The 22,911-nt window shown below is 39.4% G+C and overlaps 1 protein-coding gene across 1 annotated transcript in view; it reads right to left on the bottom strand.

Moving 5' to 3' along the window:
• The window catches only part of GASK1B (golgi associated kinase 1B), a 52,834-nt gene extending 30,350 nt beyond the window's left edge, over positions 1-22,484 (bottom strand). Inside the window, exons 1-2 of the mRNA XM_069976622.1 lie at positions 20,923-22,484; positions 3,246-3,460 (exon numbers count right to left, since the gene is read on the bottom strand). Coding sequence (XP_069832723.1) covers positions 3,246-3,460; positions 20,923-21,820 — 1,113 coding nt within the window. The 5' untranslated portion in view covers positions 21,821-22,484. The remainder of the gene's footprint in view (positions 1-3,245; positions 3,461-20,922) is intronic.
• Between the last annotated feature and the right edge of the window lie 427 nt (positions 22,485-22,911).

Here is a 22,911-nt window from a genome sequence, read left to right as displayed (position 1 = left end):
AGGTGAAAAAATAAAACTGTTATAAGTGTCACAATAGTCCCATTTTATTTATAATTAATTGCCAAAAAAAAAGGATTTCATTAAGGGTATATTCACACGAACGGGCTCGCAGCGAGATTCTCGCTGCGAGCCCGGCAGGTCCTGGCAGTTCCTATACACTACATACTTGCTGCGGTCTAAACGACCGCAGCGAGTATGTAATTCTACCGCTCTTAACCCCTTCTGCTCCCTCCGGCTCCCCCGCTGTAAGCATACTTTACCTGTCCTCGCTGCACGTGTCCGGCGTCCTGCTCTCCCGTCCGGCCAATCAGTGGCTGCGGCTGGGCAACACACTGATTGGCCGGACGGGAGAGCAGGACGCCGGACCCGTGCAGCGAGGAGAGGTAATGTATGCTTACAGCGGGGGAGCTGGGTTGGAGCAGAAGGGGTTAAGGGCGGCAGAATTACATACTCGCTGCGGTCGTTTAGACCGCAGCAAGTATGTAGTGTATGGGAACTGCCAGGACCTGCCGTGTGAATATACCCTAAAAAAAATATATATAACATTAGAGAATCTGTGTAACCTGCATATGGTTGTGATCGGGCTGACCTATAGAATAATTGTATCATGTTGCTTTTACCATATAGTGCATTACGTAGACACAGGAACCCCCCAAACATTACCATATTGCATTCTTTTTTACGATTTCATTTATATCTTCATAAATAATATATTTGGAATTCCATCATACATGTTATGGTAAAATGAAAGACGCCAATACAAAGTACAACTATTCCTGTAAAAAACAAGTCCTTACATGGCCTTGTAGATAGAAAACTGAGAGTGCTAGAGCTCTTAGAAGGGGAGGAGGGAAAAACGAAAACACTAAGATCAAAATTTGCGCGGTCCACTGGGTCATTTTGGGCCTGGTCCTCAAAGGGTTAAAAGAATTTGACCACCTAGCTTCACTACTGAATATGAGCTCTTCTGTTAGGTTATTGAGGTTATTACGTTACCTGTTTTTTAGAAATCGGTGTCATAAGTTTCAGAACCCAATATGCTAAGTGGGGAGAAAACCTGCATTCTGTTGACAAATAAGCACCTGTAACTACCCCATTGGCAATCTGTAGGCTTATGGCATAGACTGTCAAGGGGACCATTGTCACCAGGGCATGAGCGTGAGGACTCTTATGTTAAGAACAGAGCAGTAGCTGAGAGTATATGCCTACTTTACAGGTATACAAGCAAACTAAGAAAACAAGTGGTGACATGAAGTTGTCTATGACTTACAGACTAACATGGTGTAAGGTAGAATTGGCTCAGTTGCCCCTAACAACCAATCAGATTCCACCTTTCATTTTCATTTTCCAAACTTTGGAATCTAAAGGATCTGTGAGTAATAAAAAATGGAATCTGATTGGTTGCTAGGGGCAACTAACCAGTTTCACTTTACACCAGTTTGATAAATCTCCCCCCTAACTGTCTATGTACTAATTAGCATATTGGGAGCCAAAACTAAGAGCGCCAACTGCTGGGGAAGGATTAGTAAGGGAGCAGCTAGACATGGATTCCGACAGCTGAAGTTTTATAAACACCCCACATCCTCTTTAGGGTGCGTTCACACCTACAGGATCCGCAGCAGATCCGCAGCAGATTTGATGCTGTGTTCAGTTATTTAAATGAAATTTGCTGCGGATCTGCTGCGGAAAATACGCTGCGGATCTGAAGCAGAGAATACGCTGTGGATCCGGTAAGTGTGAACGTACCCTTAAAGTTTTCTCTCTAATCAGTTAATGACTAATAGTTACTATTGATCTCTAATGGTTCAGGTTTTCCAGATAACTGAAGGGTAAAAAAATGATATATTCCCCCAGTACTTGTACCACTGGGCAAAATCTGGTAAATACTATACAAATATGAGACCTGCTAAAAAAAAAAAAAAAAAAAGTTGAGAATAAAATACTTATCTATCCGCAGTATCTACGCAACCAGCACTAGATCCCCCATTATTATGTATGATATGTGAGGGTTATCACACAAGGGTCAGGAAAATGTTTTTTTTGGATTAACAACACCTTTTTGTTCATAAGAAGGTTTGGAGTTATGCCATTTATCTACAAGACCCAGTAAGGAATAAATGCATGGTTGAATGGACACTGTAAACTCTGCACATTCATACAGCTCTATGTTTCATAGGTATATTTTCCTACTTTGACCTGAGATTACAAGTGAAACACGCTCACATTTTCCCACTCATCTGACTGATCTGTTGATAGGCCCTTTAAGATGAAAAGCAGGCACCTATTAATAAGCTGTCATGTTTTCTGAAGTGTGACACACACCAAACTATTTGTAAAAGACGTGTGCTATGTTTGGGGTCAATATAATCCTCACATGATTTTTATATTACATTCCAGACATAGCATAGTCACAAAAGGACAGTTATGTATGTCATTGCACAAAGGAGCCATTACTATAGGGAGTCGTCCTATTTTTGTCTTCTAAATTCTTTCTGAACAACTGTATTATATGTAACTAGGATATAGGAATACTGTACATGTTGTGTCACTGATGCAGTAAAAGGTCTTATTTGTTTTATGTTTTATATTCTTATGTTAAAAAAGTGTGAATAAATGGGATACACATCTACAGGCTGTGCAATAAATGCTTGATAGATGCAATTCTTAACATCTTGACATCTGGGGTCCAGTGACCTCTTCCAGACTGCTCACAGCCACCTCAGTTTGCTTATCTGCCATTGATGTTAATGGGAGATCGGTAACAGTGGAGTTCCATAAGCTTGTGGGGTCAGGGTACCCTGGATCTTAAGACCTCCCAGGGGTGGGTCCCACATTCAACAGTCATTTATAGCATATTTTGTGGGTATGCCATAGATGTCTCAGATACTCCTTAAACAATAAGATGTATTACAGGTCTACTGGTATAATGGCTCTCCAGGTTTATTATTCATTATTTAATATTAATTGTGTGTCAGAGGTTCATAATTTACAGCTAATTCTAAGGTGACCCTCTAAGCCATGATCTTACATTGATTAATTTGTTTGTTCACATGTAAACATCAATATAGACCTGTATGGTAAATGCACAGTATATGAGGCATACACTAATGTCTATGTGCACAACACATCATGTCACAGTTCCATTTATTCCTTAAACCGTTGAGTGATTACAACTTTCAACCAATAAAAATGAATGGCAGGGTTTGGATGTTTGAAACTTAATGTACAGCAATTTATTTTCTTACTTGAAGAAGAAAGTCAAAAAGTGCCATCTTGGACCACTCATGATGATGGACTTCTGGACAGCCCAGATCTGCTTTGGGGACCTTCCCATTCACCCAACACTTATGTGTAAGAATCTTTTGGTAACTTCCCCATTTGAGTTTTATGGAAGACTGGCTGATGTTGTCTGCTGGAGATAAAAAGGAGTCCCACAATATAACAGGACACGGAAGGACATCTGCAAAACAAAGAATAGGTTTTATTTTAGTTTATTTGTACCGGCAACTAGCCTGTGAATATATATGCTTCTGAGAAGACTTCCACATATGTATTACAATGTTCTGTTGGTGTTTTCATCAGTTTTAACAACAGGATAACACAGCATGTGGCAATATACACAATGGTTAGTGGTTACTGATATATTCACTTTATCACATAATGGCATCCATTAGGTTCATTGTTCAAACATAAATAAATTGCGAAACTTTTATTCTTTAATGTGTAACTGACATCTTTGTAGAAATCAATAGCACAAGTGATTTAAAAAAACTCTGTAATAGGTTACATTAGGCAAAAAATTCTCTTTTTGTACTCAAAAAGCTGTTTCCCAGCCCTCCCCCCTTTCTTATCTGTTCATTATCAAAGCAAAGGTGGCTGCATTACAGAGGAGCAAAGTAAATACAGGTTTGCTGAGCCCATTATAACCTATGGATGGGGGAGAGGCTGAGGTGGACAAGTGAGCAGGAGGAGCAGACAAGCAGACTGTGCAGTTCGGAGACTGTCTGTGTGGTGCCCACCCCTGGTATGACGGTGGGATGGCCGGTCACTTGCTAGATGGTAAAGCGTGACACGAGTTCTATGGTGGTTGACCGAGATGTAGCTGGGCCCAGTGATGTTATGTTGTGACGCCAGTGGAGGTTGGGCACACAGGTATGGTGGCACACCTGCTTTTAGTTTAAAGGGCCGGTTACACCTTTTTTTCCCTGTGGACAGTGACCTGCCAGGTTGTTGCTGGGTCTCTTGGGCTGTTGTCCCAGTGGTCCGGAGTGAAATAATGACCCACCTGGACTATTGGTACTGCCACCCACAGAAAGTGGAGACAACCCAGGGACAGCGTGTGTACTGTGTAGGTGATTGATGAGGAATCACAAAGTCTCTTTATCATAAATAAAATCTGTTTTACTCTGGAGGTACTTGTATGCAGCAGGTCATACAACTTTGCATTGACATAGGACTTCACACTTAATAAGAAACTTGATAGTTTAGGATTCAGATCTGTAGTGAGAATATAGAGGGTAGTACAGTCGTGCCGACTGGGTTGCGTGCTGAGAGTAGAAGATCAGAAAAGCAGAGAGGAGGATGTTGTAAGAGTCCCAACCCAAGTAGTACTGTGCTCTGCCGGGAGGTCGGAGGTAGAAATAGAAGAATACTTGAGAAGAGAGAGAGAATGTTTTTACTCTTTTGGTCTTTGCACCACCTATTGCCCTAGCAGTGTCGGGGGACCCATCATAGTAGGTGACACAAGCCCCAGACCTTGTTACCTGGGATGAGCGGAATGCTGAGGGTTCCCTGCTGACACCCACACTGCGATATAGAGTTCATAGGCTTCTAGCAATTTTATACTTGAGAAGAAACGGTAGGTAGCATCCTGCCTCTACAGCGTCTAGCGACAAAAGACCACTTCACTTCCTCTACCCATGTGACTTCCTATCAACAGCCCCTGTAAGGTGTGTTGTGAATGGGTGAAGAGTGCATATAGAAGAAGTGAAGAGAGAAATGATAGGACAGAAGAAGAAAGCATTCTCATTGGTCTACAGATCCATGCGACATATAAAACACAATAACTCTTACAGTACTACAGCTGCACAACAACTAACTACACACACACTTACAATAGCGACATCTTGTGGCAAAACTTTAACACTACTAGATCACCACTTACTTACAAAAAGTACAGGTGCAACTAACAGCAACACCCATGGTGTGACACCACATCTGGACACAGAAATGGTGGATTTACATGTCAGAGTGTTCAGTGCTGGTCTGAAAACTTGGTGTGATTAGATTGCAAAATGATGTGCTGTACTGGCTCCTGTACACGGGCTGTTTCTCGTCTCTCTTCTCACACATCCACCTGGCCCCTCCATAGAACCATAATGGATACTGCTAACCTGCTTCTTCTGAAGTGTGTGTGTGTGTTTGCAGTGGAAGCTGGAAAACAGCTTTTTGAATACTATTTTGCTTAATAAGACCTATTACAAAGTTTCTTAAAATCACTTTCTGCAAAGTGATTTCTTCAAAGTGACAGTTACACTTTAACTTCTCCATCTAAAAAAATTATACGTTTCTTCAAGCTTGGCTAGTAAATCAAACATTTATTTTCCTGCTACTTCAAGCATCTAATCGCTACTTTAACATCTTTTAAATGTTACAGTCAAATATGCCCTCATTACCCTTATACTGTGTAAGAATGCAAGTAAACTGTAAATTCTTTCAAAAGATATGTAATCACATTACTCTGCTGAGTTAGATATATCTAATGCATACACATACCATGCTACAGTAGGTAACCTGTGCGTTACATTATTCTATCATAAGGTAACAGCTGAATATGCTTATGTAATACGTACTTACAACATAGGTCTCATTTTGTTTAGCCAAGAAAGTGATACTGAAATACAGGCTAACCAAAAAAGGATAACATTAAAAGGTGAACATACAGTAAGGGCAGCTTCACACGTAACGGATCCGCAGTGGATTTTACGCTGCCCGGCCGCAGTGTACTGATTGGCAAGTGGCCCACGAAGCAGGCCGGAGCGTGCAGCAGCTAAAGTATGCTACGGCCAGGGGAGGGGGGTTAGCGGGCGGCATTTACATACTGGCAGCGGGATGTCAGTCCCGCTGCGAGTATGTCTTCTCATTCAAATTGAATAACAAGGGCTCCACAGTGTATTTCGCTGCAAATTTGCAGTGTAAATACCAATGCAGATCTGTTAAGTGTAAAGCTACCCTAAAGGTGCTGCAAGCAAACATCTGGTAATCTGGCATTTTTTTCCATGACAAAGATGGCATATATAGTATAATTTTACAAGACTAGACTAGAATAAATGGGCTTAGCATATATGAAAATGATATATGAAAATGATCTGAATTAAAGACAGTATAGTAGCAGATTTTCTGTTGGGCCTTACAAAAGTGTATACCCTTACAAAAGTGTTTTATACAATTTTCTATGACAATCTGATAATCCAGAATATTTGATTATTTGCCACATATCCACTCTCACTGATGCTTGTTTAAATAACATTTAAAGGGAACTTGTCACATTGAAAATACAGTTCAATCTGCAGGCTTCAAGTTAAAGAGCAGGAGAAGCTGAGAAGATGAATGTATAGTTTTGTGGGAAAAGTTCCAGGAAAACATATAATATAAACCTCTGCTCACTCTGGGCAAACTCCTCAGATGAGCAGTCCTAGATCTGTGTAGATGTGTACATTTAGCGAGAGCTGCCAATCACTCAGAAGTAGTGTCTACCTGACTACTAAGCCCACAATGAGCAGAAGCTTATATGATAGATATGTTCTTTAAACATAGATGTAAGATCAATTATCTATCAATCACCTATTTTCCAGGGTTAAAAAGGTTCAGACAAGTGGAAATCCTATTCAAATGTCCCTTGTTGCCTGTAACTTAAAGAGAATCTGTCATCACTTTTATGCCACATCCTCTGGTAGATTAATTGGTAGACCTCTCACTGTACTGAAGCACTGAGAGGTGATGGGGTGAGGAGAAGCCACTAGGGCAGCCCACATGTAATGACAGATTCCCTTCTGTCAGGAGGCAGTCACATTAGCCACTCATACAGTAAGTACTGTTAGCTAGCTAGACATGTATAGTTACTGCATTCACAACCACATAATCAACATCAAAGTCTGGGCAGAACTTTTAAGTCACCCACATTTTTATGTAAAATGCAGGCCTGGTTAAAATAGAAGATTTTTGTCAAGATAAATTTAAGGCAGATGTATATAATTCTGTAGTCTGTAAGTACGACGAGCTACTCTGTGGTTCTACTATCTTTATCTGGAAAAAATCCTGCAGTCATTTTCTGGTAAACGTTGTTCGTTCTTTAGAGTTTTATAGGATTTTAAAATCATGGCTGCCTGCGGGATGTGTTAGATATTGCAGTTTAAGAAAACACTAGTGATACTAAGGGGTGCATCATATCATTTGGTTACATGATAATAGAAGAAGTTGTGATTGTTCCTTAGGATGTCATGCCACATTCTACAACTTCACAATTCAGAAGGGTCACAATGGCCACAATTAGCCAGGAGCTCTGCCAAATGCCATTGTCACTGTTCAGCTCTATCTGTAGCAGAAGCAATTGGATATAGCAGATCTAACAAAAAGCCACAAAGTGGGAGCCCAGCCAAAGTGCTTATTACAGTGGACAGGGAGCTAGTTATTTTCTAGTCTGAACAAGGGAAACCCCAGCAATTCATTTTATAATACAATCTTCTGATTCTCTGCTGACCTTATGACTCACGGCACATTTTTGCACTTATATAGAAAAGCGCAGTGATTCACTGTAGTACAATATAAAGCACAATATATTGCACAGATCCTTTCATAACTCATCCAATGGTGCAATCTGCGTTATCGTAATCTGCGTTGAGTTATCATCCTCTTCATATCATGTGTTTGGGTTATATTGCTGTTATATATCAGAATACCTTGAAAAGGGTATTTCAATGTATGCAGTGCCATACTCCCACATACTTTAATAGACTATTTAGACTGTAGATTTAAGTGACTATGTGGTCTATTTTATGCACCAACTTTTTTTGTGAAACTGAAAAATCCACCTACTATAATTTTGAGTCCTGCAAACAAAGTTTATATATTTGTTTAACACTAGTCACTAGTAGACTGCATTTGGTCTATTAACGTCTATGGGGGCAGTACATCAGTCTTAAATTAGGCCCCTATTCCCATTACCCATTCACCCTGACAGATTTACTAAGAGGCACACACCTCTTAGTAAATCTAGTGGGACCTGCGGGACCTCCAGAGCTGGTGTAGATTTCTGCCATGAGTCTGCCATGATAGATTTCTGCCATGCTTCTGCCATGCTTTTCCAAGAATAAATCATAATATTATAATAAATTAGGCACAGGAGGGGGCTTTGATAAATTTGTCCCTATGACTGTGCTGCAGGTACACCACAATATACATCAGAATATCGTTTTGAAGGTATTCTGGTGTATACTAGAGACTTACTGTAGCACCTAAACATGTGAATGGGGCTTATGCCAGAGGATCAGTAATTTAAGAAATAAGCAGTGAAGGCTTGTGTGTACCAGTCAGAAGTTAACCACTGTAAGATACAACTGACTAGCTAAGTGGCTTATGGCCAGTAATCTTTTACTAGGTATTTGCCATTAGCCTGCATGTGGGGGATCAAAGTATTAAAATACAGTTTTCGCCTTTATTCTGCAAACTGAGAGTCTTTCCAGGAAATCCCATGCTGGCAATAACAGCAAATGTAATTTACTCTACTGTATCTGAACCAGCACTATTATAATGAAAGTATTAAGATTTTTAAAGCAAAGTAAGCTAGAAATGAGGCTGTAGGTGAAGAATGGGGATTGTTAGGAGAAATAAGCACACATAATGTGAAAGGAGAAGGATCACCTAAATTCTCCATCTTTAATTATTTCTGCTTGGTTGTTGATTCTAGTCATTGTTACAGAATAGGAACTAAGTAAAACATATTCAGTATACCTAATTCTAATTAAAGTTAAAGGGGTTAGTGAATGTCCCAAGGCATGTTGTAACCAAGGGCAAAAGGTTAATACAACAAAGCAGGGGGGATGAGTAAGTATATATTTATATATATTTCATATAATGTAGGTGGTCAGGGGGTGCCACGTTTGTCTTAATAATTTTTGTGCCACACATTAGATTACTAATCTCATATCGACAACCATCACATGTATTGTATCTGTGAAAATGATATGGAGGGTGAATTTAGCAGATTATATAGTAGCACTATTTACAGGAGTTTTTTTTTTTAAATATAATAATAATGCAATTATATGCAGGATAATACAAGTGATCTTGAAAAGCACAAATGTAAAAAAACAGAAAATGTCAATCTGACTACAGAATACTGTAGGGTACATGAACAAAAAATGCCATAGAATAAAGTTTAACGGCTATGTCTGAAAAGTCCCTTGCCATTAAATTGGTAGAGGTTTGCTCTAAATCTAACACGTACATGAAGATAATGAGACATTTACATTACACGTCCTGTGGAGAACCAGTCACAGCTCAAAAGGCATAAGCAAACAGTGCCATTAGTGCACAGAACAGTAATAAAACTAAACAGCCCCCCAGCTAAAAACCACATGAACAACAAGCTGTATAGCTCATGACGGGTGGCCAAAGGAGAATATTTGTTGTATTTGTTCCACTGTATATTTTAAATGAAGTTATTGGAGGAGAGTAAATCTAAAAATTGATTTGATCACAAAATCCATATTTCCGCTGAATTTCATCCCCGCTATAAAATGACCTGCTAACACAATTTCAGCAATTTTCATAATAGCTCAGGAGAAAGGTATACTTCTGAGACAAGCCAAGAGAGGAAGTGATCACTGGGGAGCAGAACCGGTAGGACCAGCTGCTGATACCACTCTGCCAGGCTGACTGAATTATATAAGCAAACCCATTGCTATAAAAGGAGGATATTGCGTAAAACAGATGGGTGGGCCTTATCCTGATTTAACATGATTTATCAATTATTATAGCAAAATTCTATACCAGCTCACAGCTGGTGTAGATCCCTGCCACGCGCCAACCTCAGATCTACCGAATTTACTAAGGGACTTTAGCCTCTTATTAAATCCGGCATGGAGCATGAGGGCTGGGCTCTATGTTTGACGACATACTTGTATGCTTGTCTTAAGAAGTTCCCCCATTGTCTGTTTCAAGTAACCATGGTTACCTCCAAGGAAACATTTGCATTCATTAATAGGTCTGTGTCTCAACCATTTATTGGATCATCAAGAATTTTAAGGAGAGATTCAATTGCTGTGAACAAGGCTTTAGGTCACCAAGAAAAACCTACAGGTGTCAGGACTGTCTCCTAAAACAGATTTGGCCACAGGATTGTTTCAACACCAGTGTAGAGCTTGCTCATTTATTCTGTTTTAGGTTGTTTGTACTTGTGTCTGTGTTGTTATATGCATTATAACCTCTTATTATATGTACAGCATCCTGAAACTGAGGGCTTGCTAAAAAAAAATAATAATAATAATCAGGAATGGTAGCAGGCAGCTATCAGCGCATCTATATGCATGGTAAAGGGCTTTTCCAGGCTGCCATGGTGTCAAGAAGGGCAGCAAAAAAAAAAAAAAAAAGCCACATCTCTCCATGAAAAACATCAAAGACATACTAACATTTTGCAAGAAGTACAGGGATTGGACTACAGATGACTGGGGAAAGGTTAGATTTTCTAATGAAGCGCCCTTCAAAATGTATGGGATATCTTGAAGAATGATTGTCCAGAGAAAAAAGGTGGATGCTACTACAACTCCTGTGTCAGTACAGTACATTATCCTGATACTACAGTATGTGTGAGGTTACTATCCAGCTAAGGGAGTTGCATCACTCACAGTGCTGTTGCCTATTAACAGTGCCTTGAAAAAGAACAAATTCTGTCAATGATCCAGGAGCAATTTAATGATGAACAATGCTGGTTTTCCAGTATGACGGAGCATCTTGTGATAAGTAAGTGGTTTGATGAATAAGAAATTGCTAAGAAATTCCCTAGATCTCAGTTTAATTGAAAACCTGAGGTCAAAACCTGGACAAACAAAAGCACAGAAATTGTAATAAACTCCTGATTAGGCAAAAATGGGTAGCCGTCAATGATTATTTGTACCCAGAGGCTAATATATAGCATGTCAGGACAAATTGCAGAAGTCTTTAATAAGAAGGATCAACACTGTAAATATATGGCACAGATTTATCAATCTGTGTGAAACCTTGGTGTAATTTGTCGCAACACTGCAACAAACAAGGCAACCAACTTTTTTGAAAACTTTGTTTTGGCCACAACAGTATACAGCAGCAGATTATTCAACTTGTAAAGTGAAATGTGCATGACAAATGTATGCCCCAAATTCAATGCGAACATAGAAATAGCAACTGAACTGCATCTCTCAATTTCATCTCCATATTCAGAATGTATACTAGGCAGGTCCTTTCTAATTAACAGCTGACAGACATCTCAGTCCAAACCACATAGGAATTCATATAATCTCCCACATATCTCATCAAATGGTTTGATTTCGCCAAAAGTAACTTTGAAATCTGTTTATCTTATTTAACATAGGATTTTCTATTCAGTAAGTAGTTTAATTGTTGCCACCAAAACCAAAATGGAACAAATTACCTTTCTTAAGGGGCAAATCTGTTAACAACATTAGTGCAACAAAACAATTGTATCAGCAGGTAACAGACACGTTTTTAGTCTGAGTCACCTTCCTGAGGAAACTGCTTAAAGATAAGAGAATGCAAGAGCATTAGACACTTAACACGCAATGTGAATGCTGACACTTCTTGTCCTATGCTGGCCAGTGGCCACACATATCATTATTTTTTAGTTGAATTATAGCAACAATATAATCACAGAAAAACAAAATGTCTAATAAAGTATAGAAAAAAAACTCTATCTATCTATCTATCTATCTATCTATCTATCTATCTATGCTTTAGTACTCTTTAAAGGGGTTGTTTTCTGAAAAATCATTTTTTATATGCAGATGTGGCCAGTCCGGGATAAATATTAAATGTGTACTTTTTGGCAGTGCCTCATTCCGCTTTGCAGCACTTTCTGTCTCTGCTTTGACGCAAAATTTATTTACTCAGCCAGTGACCACAGTCTCTACCAGTTAGTGACTATGTGGCACATTAAAGGGGTTATACAGCGCTACAAAAACATGGCTACTTTCTTTTAGAGACAACACGACTCTTGTCTCCAGTTCAGTTGCGGTTTGCAATTTAGCTCCATTCATTTCAATAGAACTGAGCAGCAAAACCCCTCCCACACTGGAGACAAGAGTGGGGCTGTCTCTGGAAGAAAGTGGCCATTTTTTTGTAGCGCTAGATAACCCCTTTAAAAATGCACAAAAATCTGAATGGCAAAGGTGGGTACTGGGACATGTGATTAAAAAATTCTTTATTTTTTAGCCATATCTGACCACAGGTCAAGGACTTTAAATACACCATACACTCCAAGTAAAACAGAATGCTTTGGGGAAATGATTCAGATGTTCTAATACATCACAGACAAAGATCAGTTTGTCATGCCAATCTGCTACTGTTAAGGCCAGTGGGACCTTCCTGCCACAATCACTCATTGGGAAAGTGGGGGTCCCCTGATTCCCATTTAGCAAGTGAAGAGACTATGTCATTAATCTCTGTGATAGAATAGAAAATTCTGTGGCATCACTGCACAATTCGAACAGCTTTTTTTTTTTTCAATGGCTACACTATATACAATAACAAGGGTGTCAAACTCAGGCCCTCCAGCTGTTGCAAAACTACAATTCCCATCATGCCTGGACAGCCAAAGCTTTGGCTTTAGCCTAATCTAGAATGTTATTGGAAGAAGTGCATAACAGGTTAACAGAACTAATAAAAAGTAAAAAGAACCTCAAAAGTAGGAAGAACCTCCTATTTCTTATCTAAATAGTTTAATATATTTAGCCTCAAAAGGGTATTTCCCTGCTGCAGTAAGAGCTCCCCAGTACCATCTGGCCTGCTTATGGATGACAGAGGTCATTGGGAAATCAAAATCAAGTTTTTCTCCTAACTTCATAACACCATAAATGTGCCAGATAGGAATACCCCTTTAAGGAGAGTCATCTCAGTGGGATGAAAACAATGTATGCAAAATATGAGTATCCCATGTAAAAAATGTAAAGGCAGGTGTTCGCTGTAATGTCACGTCAGGGGACACTCTCTTGACCTTGAGGAAAAAAAGGTTCAGTCACCAAGGTTGTAATGGCTCTTTAATGTAAGGAAATAGAAGCTGGCACAAGGGTATACATAATGCATGATTACATAATGAATGATTAGGTTTAGAACGTTTAGCTTTGTTGATGGAGCCAATGAATTAAACAGATAGGGGGAGATTTATCAAAATGGTGTAAAGTAGAATTGTCTTAGCTGCCCATAGCAACCAATCAGATTCCACCTTTCATTTTTCAAAGAATCTGTGAGGAATGAAATGTGGAATCTGATTGGTTGCTATGGGCTATTCTACTTTACACCATCTTGATAAATCTCCCCTGTAACAGGCCACTGTCTGCCTACATTTCATTAAAAATACAGGTTTCTTTGGGTCATACATGTGTTTGGTCCTCCTCAGGTACTAGGGCCCAGGTGTTAATATTACCTCTCTGACTCTATAGCTTAAACATCTAACAGCCCATTTTAACCCTTATTACTTCAGCAGTTGTTATATATATAGTTTAGTCGTATTTACTTTATGCTGAACAAAGCACAAATTCCATTTATATGGCGAGAGAAAAACCATGTACTTCCAAGCAATTCTGCATTCCGCTGTAATCCCTGAGAACACAATGCAAACATAGAGTATGCTCACAACCAATGGGTGGAGGCATGTAAAGTCACCTTTTCCCTTTACCTTTATTATATGGATTGTTCCAGGTGTGTTTGTTCACGGTATGTATAATTGCATTCAGAGACATTTTAATGTCTGTTGAGAGAATCTCATTTTATTTAACCAAATTTAATAAAAGGTATACATTAAGGCACAAGCTATGTAACTACAGTGGGCTTATAGTTGATCTTTCAATTTTTTTCTTAACTTATTTCCAAACATGTTGTGTTCATCTTAGATGCAAGTCTGTGCATGACAGTACTAGGGCCCTATATATTAATAATGAAGACTGAGATATGGATATGTCTACAGCACTTCAGGACTCTTCACAGACAGCTTGCAAGCAGTAGAAGAGCTGAAAAACAGCATTCCTATATTGTCTGCAATCATTGTCTTGCACTCCAGACCTGTCCATTTTCTGAATATTTTTTAATTTTTTCTTACTTTTTAAAAAATAATATTAAAATTAAATAAAAGAAAACTAGAAGGCACCACAGTGACATAGCAGTAGATAACAAGGCACATAAGTCTTTTAAAAGAGGAAGGGGTCTTTTGGCTGTGAGCAGAATCACACAAACCCACAATACCTGTGGGTAGGTCTATGAAATGCCAGAGATCAGTGTCTGGTTCCTTACACTTCGGCCAGAGTTACACATCCGTGCTCCTGCCCATGGCCACAAACCTGCAGTTACAGACAAAACTTTGGATGCGTGCCCATAACCATCCATAAGCTATCTGCACTTGCACTGTCCCCTTCATTGACTATAGGTCATTCACGACATAACTACAGGCCACACAATGGCTTACAATTTTTTTTGCAGCACAGATAATGGCCCCAGTAAACATCTGTAACATACAGATGCGTGTGTTGGAGCCACAGAAATTAAAGGTGCCTTAGGGCAAAAGAGGAGGAGATGGGGACAAAAGTCATAGGGGGAGATTTATCAAACTGGTGTATAATAGAATTGTCTCAGTTGCCCCTAGCAACCAATCAGATTCCACCTATCATTTTACAAATACTGTGTGAGGAATGAAAAGTGGAATCTGATTGTTTGCTAAGGGGCAACTGAGACAATTCTACTTAACGCCAGTTTGATTAATCTCCCCCAATATGTTATGCATTAATTTAAAAAAAAATGTTTTTGTCATAATGGAAGAATGAAGAAAAAAACATCTTTTTGGACATCCAGATGGATAGTGTCCATTTTTTTACACTTTCAGAATAACAACTCCTCAAATAGGTGCTTCTTTGTTTATCAGGATGATTACATATACAAACTAAATGTGATGCAATTTCATTAAAAATATATATATATATATCAATATATAGTCCCATTAACGCTGCATACTACTATTATTACTCAATGCCAGAATGAAGAAGTCCTATTTCTGTCAAACACTACTAGTCTCATAACTATGTAACTCAATGCTTTGAAGTACTTGAAAGGCTTTACTAACAAGTAAAATTTGTCATCCCTTGGATATTTAATGCCATCATTAAAATAATACAGATAACACAGAAGGTGCTGAGTAGTAGTGCTTTTTCTCTAGCGCTGGTCCTCTGGGAAGAAAGAAGTTATGGCAATAAAAACATTGAGCTGTTACCATAGAGAAAAATCCTACGCACAATGGTACAGAATAAACGTATGTACAAAGTCATTGTGTCCTGTGTCCTGTAATGGCATCAATGACTGGAGGGTCTGTACATATACTAGCAATGAAAAGAACATCTATGATGCTGATAAACTAGTGATCTAAGCTACATGGTGTCTTCAGTGTTTAGTATAGTATCATTGCTTTTTATTTATCAATACTAAAAATAAGCATAATACTAAAATACTAATACTAAAAATTTGACATTGCCACAGATCTCCTAGGAGTAAAAGCAATGAAGCAATAGGGTCGCTTTTCCCAGAATAGTACCTGGTCATTGGAAACACTGTTAGAAAAAAGACGGGTGCATAATACATACCAGAAAAGACTTAAAATAACATGGAGAGTTCACAGCAGTTTATATTGGCCGTTTACATGTGCAGATTTGTCGCCCGCGGAGGTCGCATCAGAGCGCCAATCAGTTAGACCGGAGCTCGTTTGTACTGCCTTTACATGGCACAAAAAATCAAGTAGCCGGGCTGCACTAACGATCCTTGTATCATTCCTGCAACCCTTGAAACTGACAGCACAGATATGTATTTCAGTACTTTCAGTTTCCAGATCACAAGCAACAGTGTATACTTACCAGCAGCTCTGCTTGTGATCTGATCTGACAGGTATTCTATCTTCTGACCACTGGCTCTATGTTCAGGCCCCACCTACTCCAGAACGATTATCAGCGAGAAGAGGCAGGGCGTGAGGATACAGCAGTGGCCGAACTGGAGGACTGGAGACCTAGATGCCAGATATATAAGTATATACTGCTGCTTGTGATCTGGAAACTGAAGGCACAGATATATACATATATCTGTGCTGTCAGTTTCCTTTTATCATTATTGGCCACACATTACCCTGTTTACACAGAACAATGTGTGGCCAACAACTATAAATTTTAAAGCCTGCTCAAAACCCGATCAGCCGAGGATTGGACATTTCCCAGCTTTTCGGCTGATCTGCTTTCAGATCAGGGTGGTTTAAGCAGCAGTCAGTCAGGACAATGCATCTTACCATGAGCTCTCGAACTTGTAGCCCTGACTGCTTCCTACATTACTAATTAAATGCACTTTATATTTGGGGCTCCTTTATATGAGGTAAGGTGCAACGGCTCTGTGCTTATGTGGCTATGCTCCTCTTGCTGCTGAGAAAGCTGTGTTCCGTGTTTTCATGATCTGTTTCAATAATGTTGCTACGATTAAAAAAAAGCTGGTCTTCTGCTCGATAGTCATATGTTCTCAGACTGCTGCTGAGACTTGGAAAACTGGGTAATATCTCAGCAATGATACATTTTTAGGCTATGTTCATACAATATTTCAGTCAGTGTTTAGGACAGTATTATTTCAACCAAAACCAGCAGTGGATTGAAAAGACAAAAACTGTGCAAATCTTTTCATAATAGTTTTTCTCTGTTGGTTCCACTCCTGATTCTAGACACAAATACTGACCAAAATACTTACATAAATTCTGAACAAAATGCTATGTGTGAACATAGTCATAGACTGCTACAGAGAGTGGAATGGCTGGTTTACTGACTAGTGATATCCTGTGATTATTCCTATCTTTTTATATCTTTTTATATTATTGATATCTTTTCTATATTTTTTCCTTCATAGTTTCCACTACTGATTTCCCTGTCTGTCTATGCAATGTTTATATAGACCTATAAAAAAAAAGTTGTCATTCTGTCTAATAGAACAATAGAGTACTATCTACAAGCCAATTGGTGCTCCTCAAAAGAACCCTTTAGACAGGAAAATAATTGAGAGTAAATGGCCACAGAATCATCTGTGGATCATTTGAGTGGCTGTTTACTTACATTATCGTTGTCAGTTCATCCCCGGTTTACATGGGAAAATGTGCTGCCAACAAATGATATATAGGCCTGCATGAGCTATGTGATCAGCTGACAAGCCCTTGCTTGTTCACCACCTGATCACTGAGCCTTTTTTACAAGACTTGTTCAGCCGATGCTAACGCTTCTCATCAGGGGTGAATCAAGCCTTACTTACTTATCATTCTTCCCATCTTATCACCACAAGCTAATATCCCTTTGACTAACAAATTCATCCCGCTTCTATCCCTAACACTGTATCTGCTGTGCTGCTCAATGCCCTCAAATGAAGAACTGCAAAGAGAAGAGTAACATAACTATAGTTACCCGAAAATTGATACCTCCATAAAATAATTCTTCATAAATCAAAGTGCCTCATTTACAGTGCTCCCAAAGTAATGTTGCCAAAGTATCCACATAGTTTAAAGCAACGTGTCCCCAACGGTAACAGCCCTTGCTATCCCCTAAAATGTATCAAGGAGTCCATCATAGGGCCCCAACTTGAAACGTCAGTAGAAGGTCTTAGCATAAGTTTTAATTTTGACCGCATTGGGCTTAAACAGGAAAAAAAAAGGCAGTACTCACCAGTGGTGTGTGATCCTGCTGCTTAGCAATTCCTGGTCTCCTCTCGACACATGGAAATGCCACTCAGCCAATACCTGCCTAAAGCAAGTCACTGCTGCTGTCAGTTATTGGTTGAGTTGAAACTCCTTAGCGACAAAATGGCACAAGAAAACGCTGAGCTCTGGGGCCAGACACAGATGGAACAGCAGTGGTGGGGGGTTGCACCGCCACCATAGCACTCTCTCCAATCACTAATGCTCTGGCAGTCCGAATCTGATAAAGGTTTCACAAGCATCTTCTAAGTACTTGTGTGTGAAGCACCTCCTTATACAGTATATTAAGGCTGCGTTCACACTACGTATATTTCAGTCAGTATACGTATATTTCAGTCAGTATATTTCAGTCAGTATTGCAACCAAAACCAGGAGTGGATTAAAAACACAAAAAGGATCTGTTCACACAATGTTGAAATTGAGTGGATGGCTGCCATTTAATGGAAATATTTGCTGTTATTTTAGAACAACGGCTGTTGTATTGAAATAATGGCCGTTATTTACTGTTATATGGCAGCCATCCACTCAATTTCAACATTGTGTGAACAGATCCTTTGTGTGTTTTTAATCCACTCCTGGTTTTGGTTGCAATACTGACTATAAATATACTGACTGAAATATAAGTAGTGTGAACGCAGCCTAATAAAGGTGAAAGGCAAGCACACAGCTTTCAACTTTACCTGTTAAATCGGCAGCAGAATCCTATATAAATGGAATTCATGTGCAATGGTTTTGCAGCTCACTTCCATTGAAGTGAACGGAGCTGAATTGTAATACCACACAACCTGCAGACACATGTGGTGCTGTTTTCACAAGAAAGTAGCTGTGCTTTTTTCTAATCCCAGGTAACCCCTTTAATAATATGATTCGTGAATTCTTGGAGTTTGCTTGGACCCAGTTTTGTGTGACTTGGCAGTAATTTCCATGACCACACCCAAAGCTTCCAATTTGTCATATAAAGATAATTTTCTAAACTCAAATACCCATTGGAGGAAGATACAGACAACAAAACCACTCAAAGCTGTAATAAATAACACTGGAGCTGTTATTAAACTACTTTTATATGCTTGTATTAATTCCAGGAATAGTTTCATGTGGGTGGCAAGAGATAACAATTAACTTGGCATAACATACCATCTAGCCTGATGTAGTCCGGACTTAGAAAACATTACTTCCCCTAAAATAATGGAGGGTCCACTCCTATAATCCTTTGCCAAAGTATTACATCTGCTATTTAGAACTTAGTGGTGAAATTGACAACTGCAATTTTAAGTTAATTTTATAATATGGATAAAAAATGGGGGGAAAAAAATTAAAAAAAGAATCTCTGCTCTGAAAAGGACTATGGAGATGTAAAAAAGTATAGCAGAATCCTGATCCAAAGACCTCCATTGCCTCATGCTTATTTACAACCCTCTTCTCCTGCTGACCAGTCCCCTTTACATAGTGCTGGTATCTCTACATGCAGAACGTGCAGAACTCTGTAAGAAGAAAAAGTATTGCCATGTCAAAGCTATCCTTTTTTTGCCCCATCTCTCCATGTTTTGAGTAATCTACCTACATCATTTGTGGCCACGTCCACAAATGTCTGGTAACACAATATGCTAATGGTAAAAAGAAGTACAGGAAATTTATTACACCACGTTTGCCAGAATTGGCATACCAAAGTCGTATTGTTTTTTTTTTTCATTTTTTTTTTTTTGGGGAGAAGATGAGCTTTGTTTTCCTTATCTGCACCAGTAATGCTGGTTTCACACATTGCAGTTTTCCAGCCAAAACCAGAAGTGGATTCAAAGTAATGGGTAAAATAAAGGAAGCTCTTATATGCGTCCTACCTGCTGGATCCACTCTGGCTTTGGTTCAAAAACGCCAGTGGCAGTTTTCCATAAAATTGTCAAGGGTGAAACTAGCCTGATGACACTTTTCTGGATAAACAGCCAAGTCCTGACAGTAGGGTGTGGTCTCACATACCCCATATAATTCGAAACAGAGAATTGTTGGAAATTATAGCAGAAATTTATACCAGCTTATCAGAAAGGGTGTAGAAAAGCAGCAAAATAATGGGGAAATGGGTGGGGTGGCAGGAGAGCATGGTTTAATATACCCCAATTTCTGCCACAAATATGGTATAAATGAAAGAATTTACAGAAATTGATGCTAGCTTGTAGCTGTCGTTGATCATGGCACAGACAGTCAAAGATGCACCAAACTTGGAAAGAGGCCTTCTTCTTTTGGGGCAATCTTATTGTTACCTATTTTCTTTAAAGTGGTTATCCAGGATTAGAGAAACATGGGCGTTTTTTTTTCTAGAAACAGCACAACTCTCCAGTTTGGGTGTGATTTTGTAATAAGGCTCCATTCACTTCAATGAAATGGAGTTGCAAAATCACACCCAAGCCTTTATAACCCCTTTAAAGAGCAGAATATACAATGCTGGGTATTAATATATTCCTTCAAAACTATAAATATATATATATATATATATATATATATATATATATATATATTACAAATCACAGCCATAAGTGCATTGAAAGGGCATGGAAAATATTAAAGAAAAGCTTATATTTCTTCTTCTTGCTGAACCCATTTCTTGCTTTGAATCAAGGAAAGATGTGAAAAGCATGAAACCACCCTAATGTTGTCCATATATGATGTCACTCAGCTTTCCCTGTAGCAGATGTAAACAGGAAATAGAATAGATATTATTACCCACTTGGCATCAGAGATTTATATGAATTTATAGTTGCTCAAGCTCTTCTGACGGCATCTGTACACCAGGCTATGTTGGTTATAATGAGCTAATACATAAAAGGGTCTAAATGTAGCTTTGACAGGTGGCTGTAATACATCTTATTCAGGAAGCCAGATCCACACTACAATAGAACAATACATCCTCTTACCTTGGGCGAACTCAAAGTGTCTGCTGACAGATGGCAGAGTTCGGTTAAGCCCCAGTATCCGATCCAAGTGGAAAGCAAACACTTCACTCATGTCCAAGGGTCTTCTAACAAGACCACAGATTCCCTGGCACGCTGATGATATTACGGATGGAGCAAACTTTTTCTTGGACGGGATTTCATAGATGAGATATGCCTGGTTATAAGGCAACTGTGTAATTTTCTGTATCCTTGAGTCAGCTAGGAGCCTCATTGCTCTGATGTCTTCAGCAGTAAACCAAGGAGGGGCCCGATCACTGTAAATCCTAATGTTACTTTGATGACTATCCCCCCTTGCATCCCTCAGTATGACTGCCTCTGTGCCCCTAGACTTGTGAGTAGGCACTCCTTTGTGTATATACCTTTCCATAAGCTTGTCCTCCACTCTACCAGTGTCCTGCTGCATATTATATCCAAGCTCATGTTGTCCAACAACTCCAAACTTCCTCCTCTTCTTTGGTCTCACTGTCCCCCTAATGTTGGCCGGTTTACTTCTTTTGGACCTCAAAGTGATATATACAACATTTGGCTGGAGTGTTGTAGAACTGTTTAGAGCGCCTCCAAGTGACTGGGAATTTTCAACATAAAAGGTGTTTTGTTCCAAATAATTGTTCTGCTGCTCTGACGTCTCGTCTCCATCTGTCTGATCAGTCCTCCTAGGGTCTTTACGCTGTGGGAAAAAATTACCTGCCTGGGTCACCACAAATATCCCATAGAGCAGACAAGCAGTGCAGACCAGCAGCAGATTCCTCCTGCTCTTGGGACGTCTCCCACCCCAAGCCCTACAGATCCAGGAGCAGAATAATAGTACAAATGAGCCTTTAAGTGTTCCAGGGCGAGTAGAGGTCATCTCTCCAGGCATCCTACATAGTGACAGGTGCTAAAAAGCTGGGATCTCCTGCTGGGATCTTGCATGCTGCTTAGAAATACTATATGAAGCAGTGGAGGAGCTTGTGCTGAGCCTGAGAACAGGAATGTAACTGTGACCCTCCAGCACAGAGTCTTCTATCAACTACCACTAGGGAAGTGAATGAATGGAGACAACTGTGTAAACACAAAGAGGAGGAGATCTCCAGTGCAAATGTCAGGGTCTGACTGTCCAGCAATTGTTACTGGAAGCTCTTCTCTGTCCTGCCAGCAAATGGCTCTGCACATTAAGAGTTAATTCCTCAGCTCACGACCAGTATCTTGGTATAAAACTATGCTGCTAAGAGCTGACAGTAACTCTCTATTATATAAGAGCATAGGAATTCCAGTGAGAATTAGAAACATGCTTGTGTATTATACTTAAATGGAAACAATGTCGAAAGACTCCAACGCCCTTATGTCCATGTAATCACCTTATAATAATGACAAGTCCTAATCATCTAAATTTCTTTAGCTTTATGTCCCGCTATGGACTTTGTTGCTAGTTCTGCCGGGACATTGATGGGTCTTGTTAGTTCTGGCGTGTAAAGAGCAATTCTCTTCGAGCTGTAATATGTGACGTGGAAATATTCTATTCTGTCTGTAGTCAGCAGCTGAGCGATCATCTGTTCACTGACCTCTTCCTCTGTCTCTGGGTGTTTTCTTCCTCCTTGTAGCATGAGAGCTGAGGACAGCTTACAGTAAGGAAACAGGGCTGCTCTATGTAGTTGGCTCATGTACTATGGAAGAGGTGAGCAATGTCCAAACATAGAGCGAGGGAACGGCCCTCAGTATTGCAACTAGCAGGCTTTATGAAACACTAAAACTAGGGAATAAAAAATACCGTCTATTTCTGCACAAACATCTGGACTTCTATTTTGCCACATAATCGCCTTCTAGGTATCTATGCCCAAGAACAAGGAGTCAAATATCTGATATATTCCAACAGTTTAACCCTTTAAGGACGTGGCCCATTTTAGTTTTTACGTTTTCGGTTTTTCCTCCTTGTGTTTAAAAGGTCATAGCACTTGCATTTTTCCACCTAGA

Source organism: Dendropsophus ebraccatus, chromosome 7, assembly GCF_027789765.1.
Source record: "Dendropsophus ebraccatus isolate aDenEbr1 chromosome 7, aDenEbr1.pat, whole genome shotgun sequence".
In the NCBI taxonomy this organism is placed as follows: Eukaryota; Metazoa; Chordata; class Amphibia; order Anura; family Hylidae; genus Dendropsophus; species Dendropsophus ebraccatus.
The sequence above is the reverse complement of the archived record's forward strand: the minus strand, read 5'-3'. Positions and strand labels throughout refer to the sequence as shown.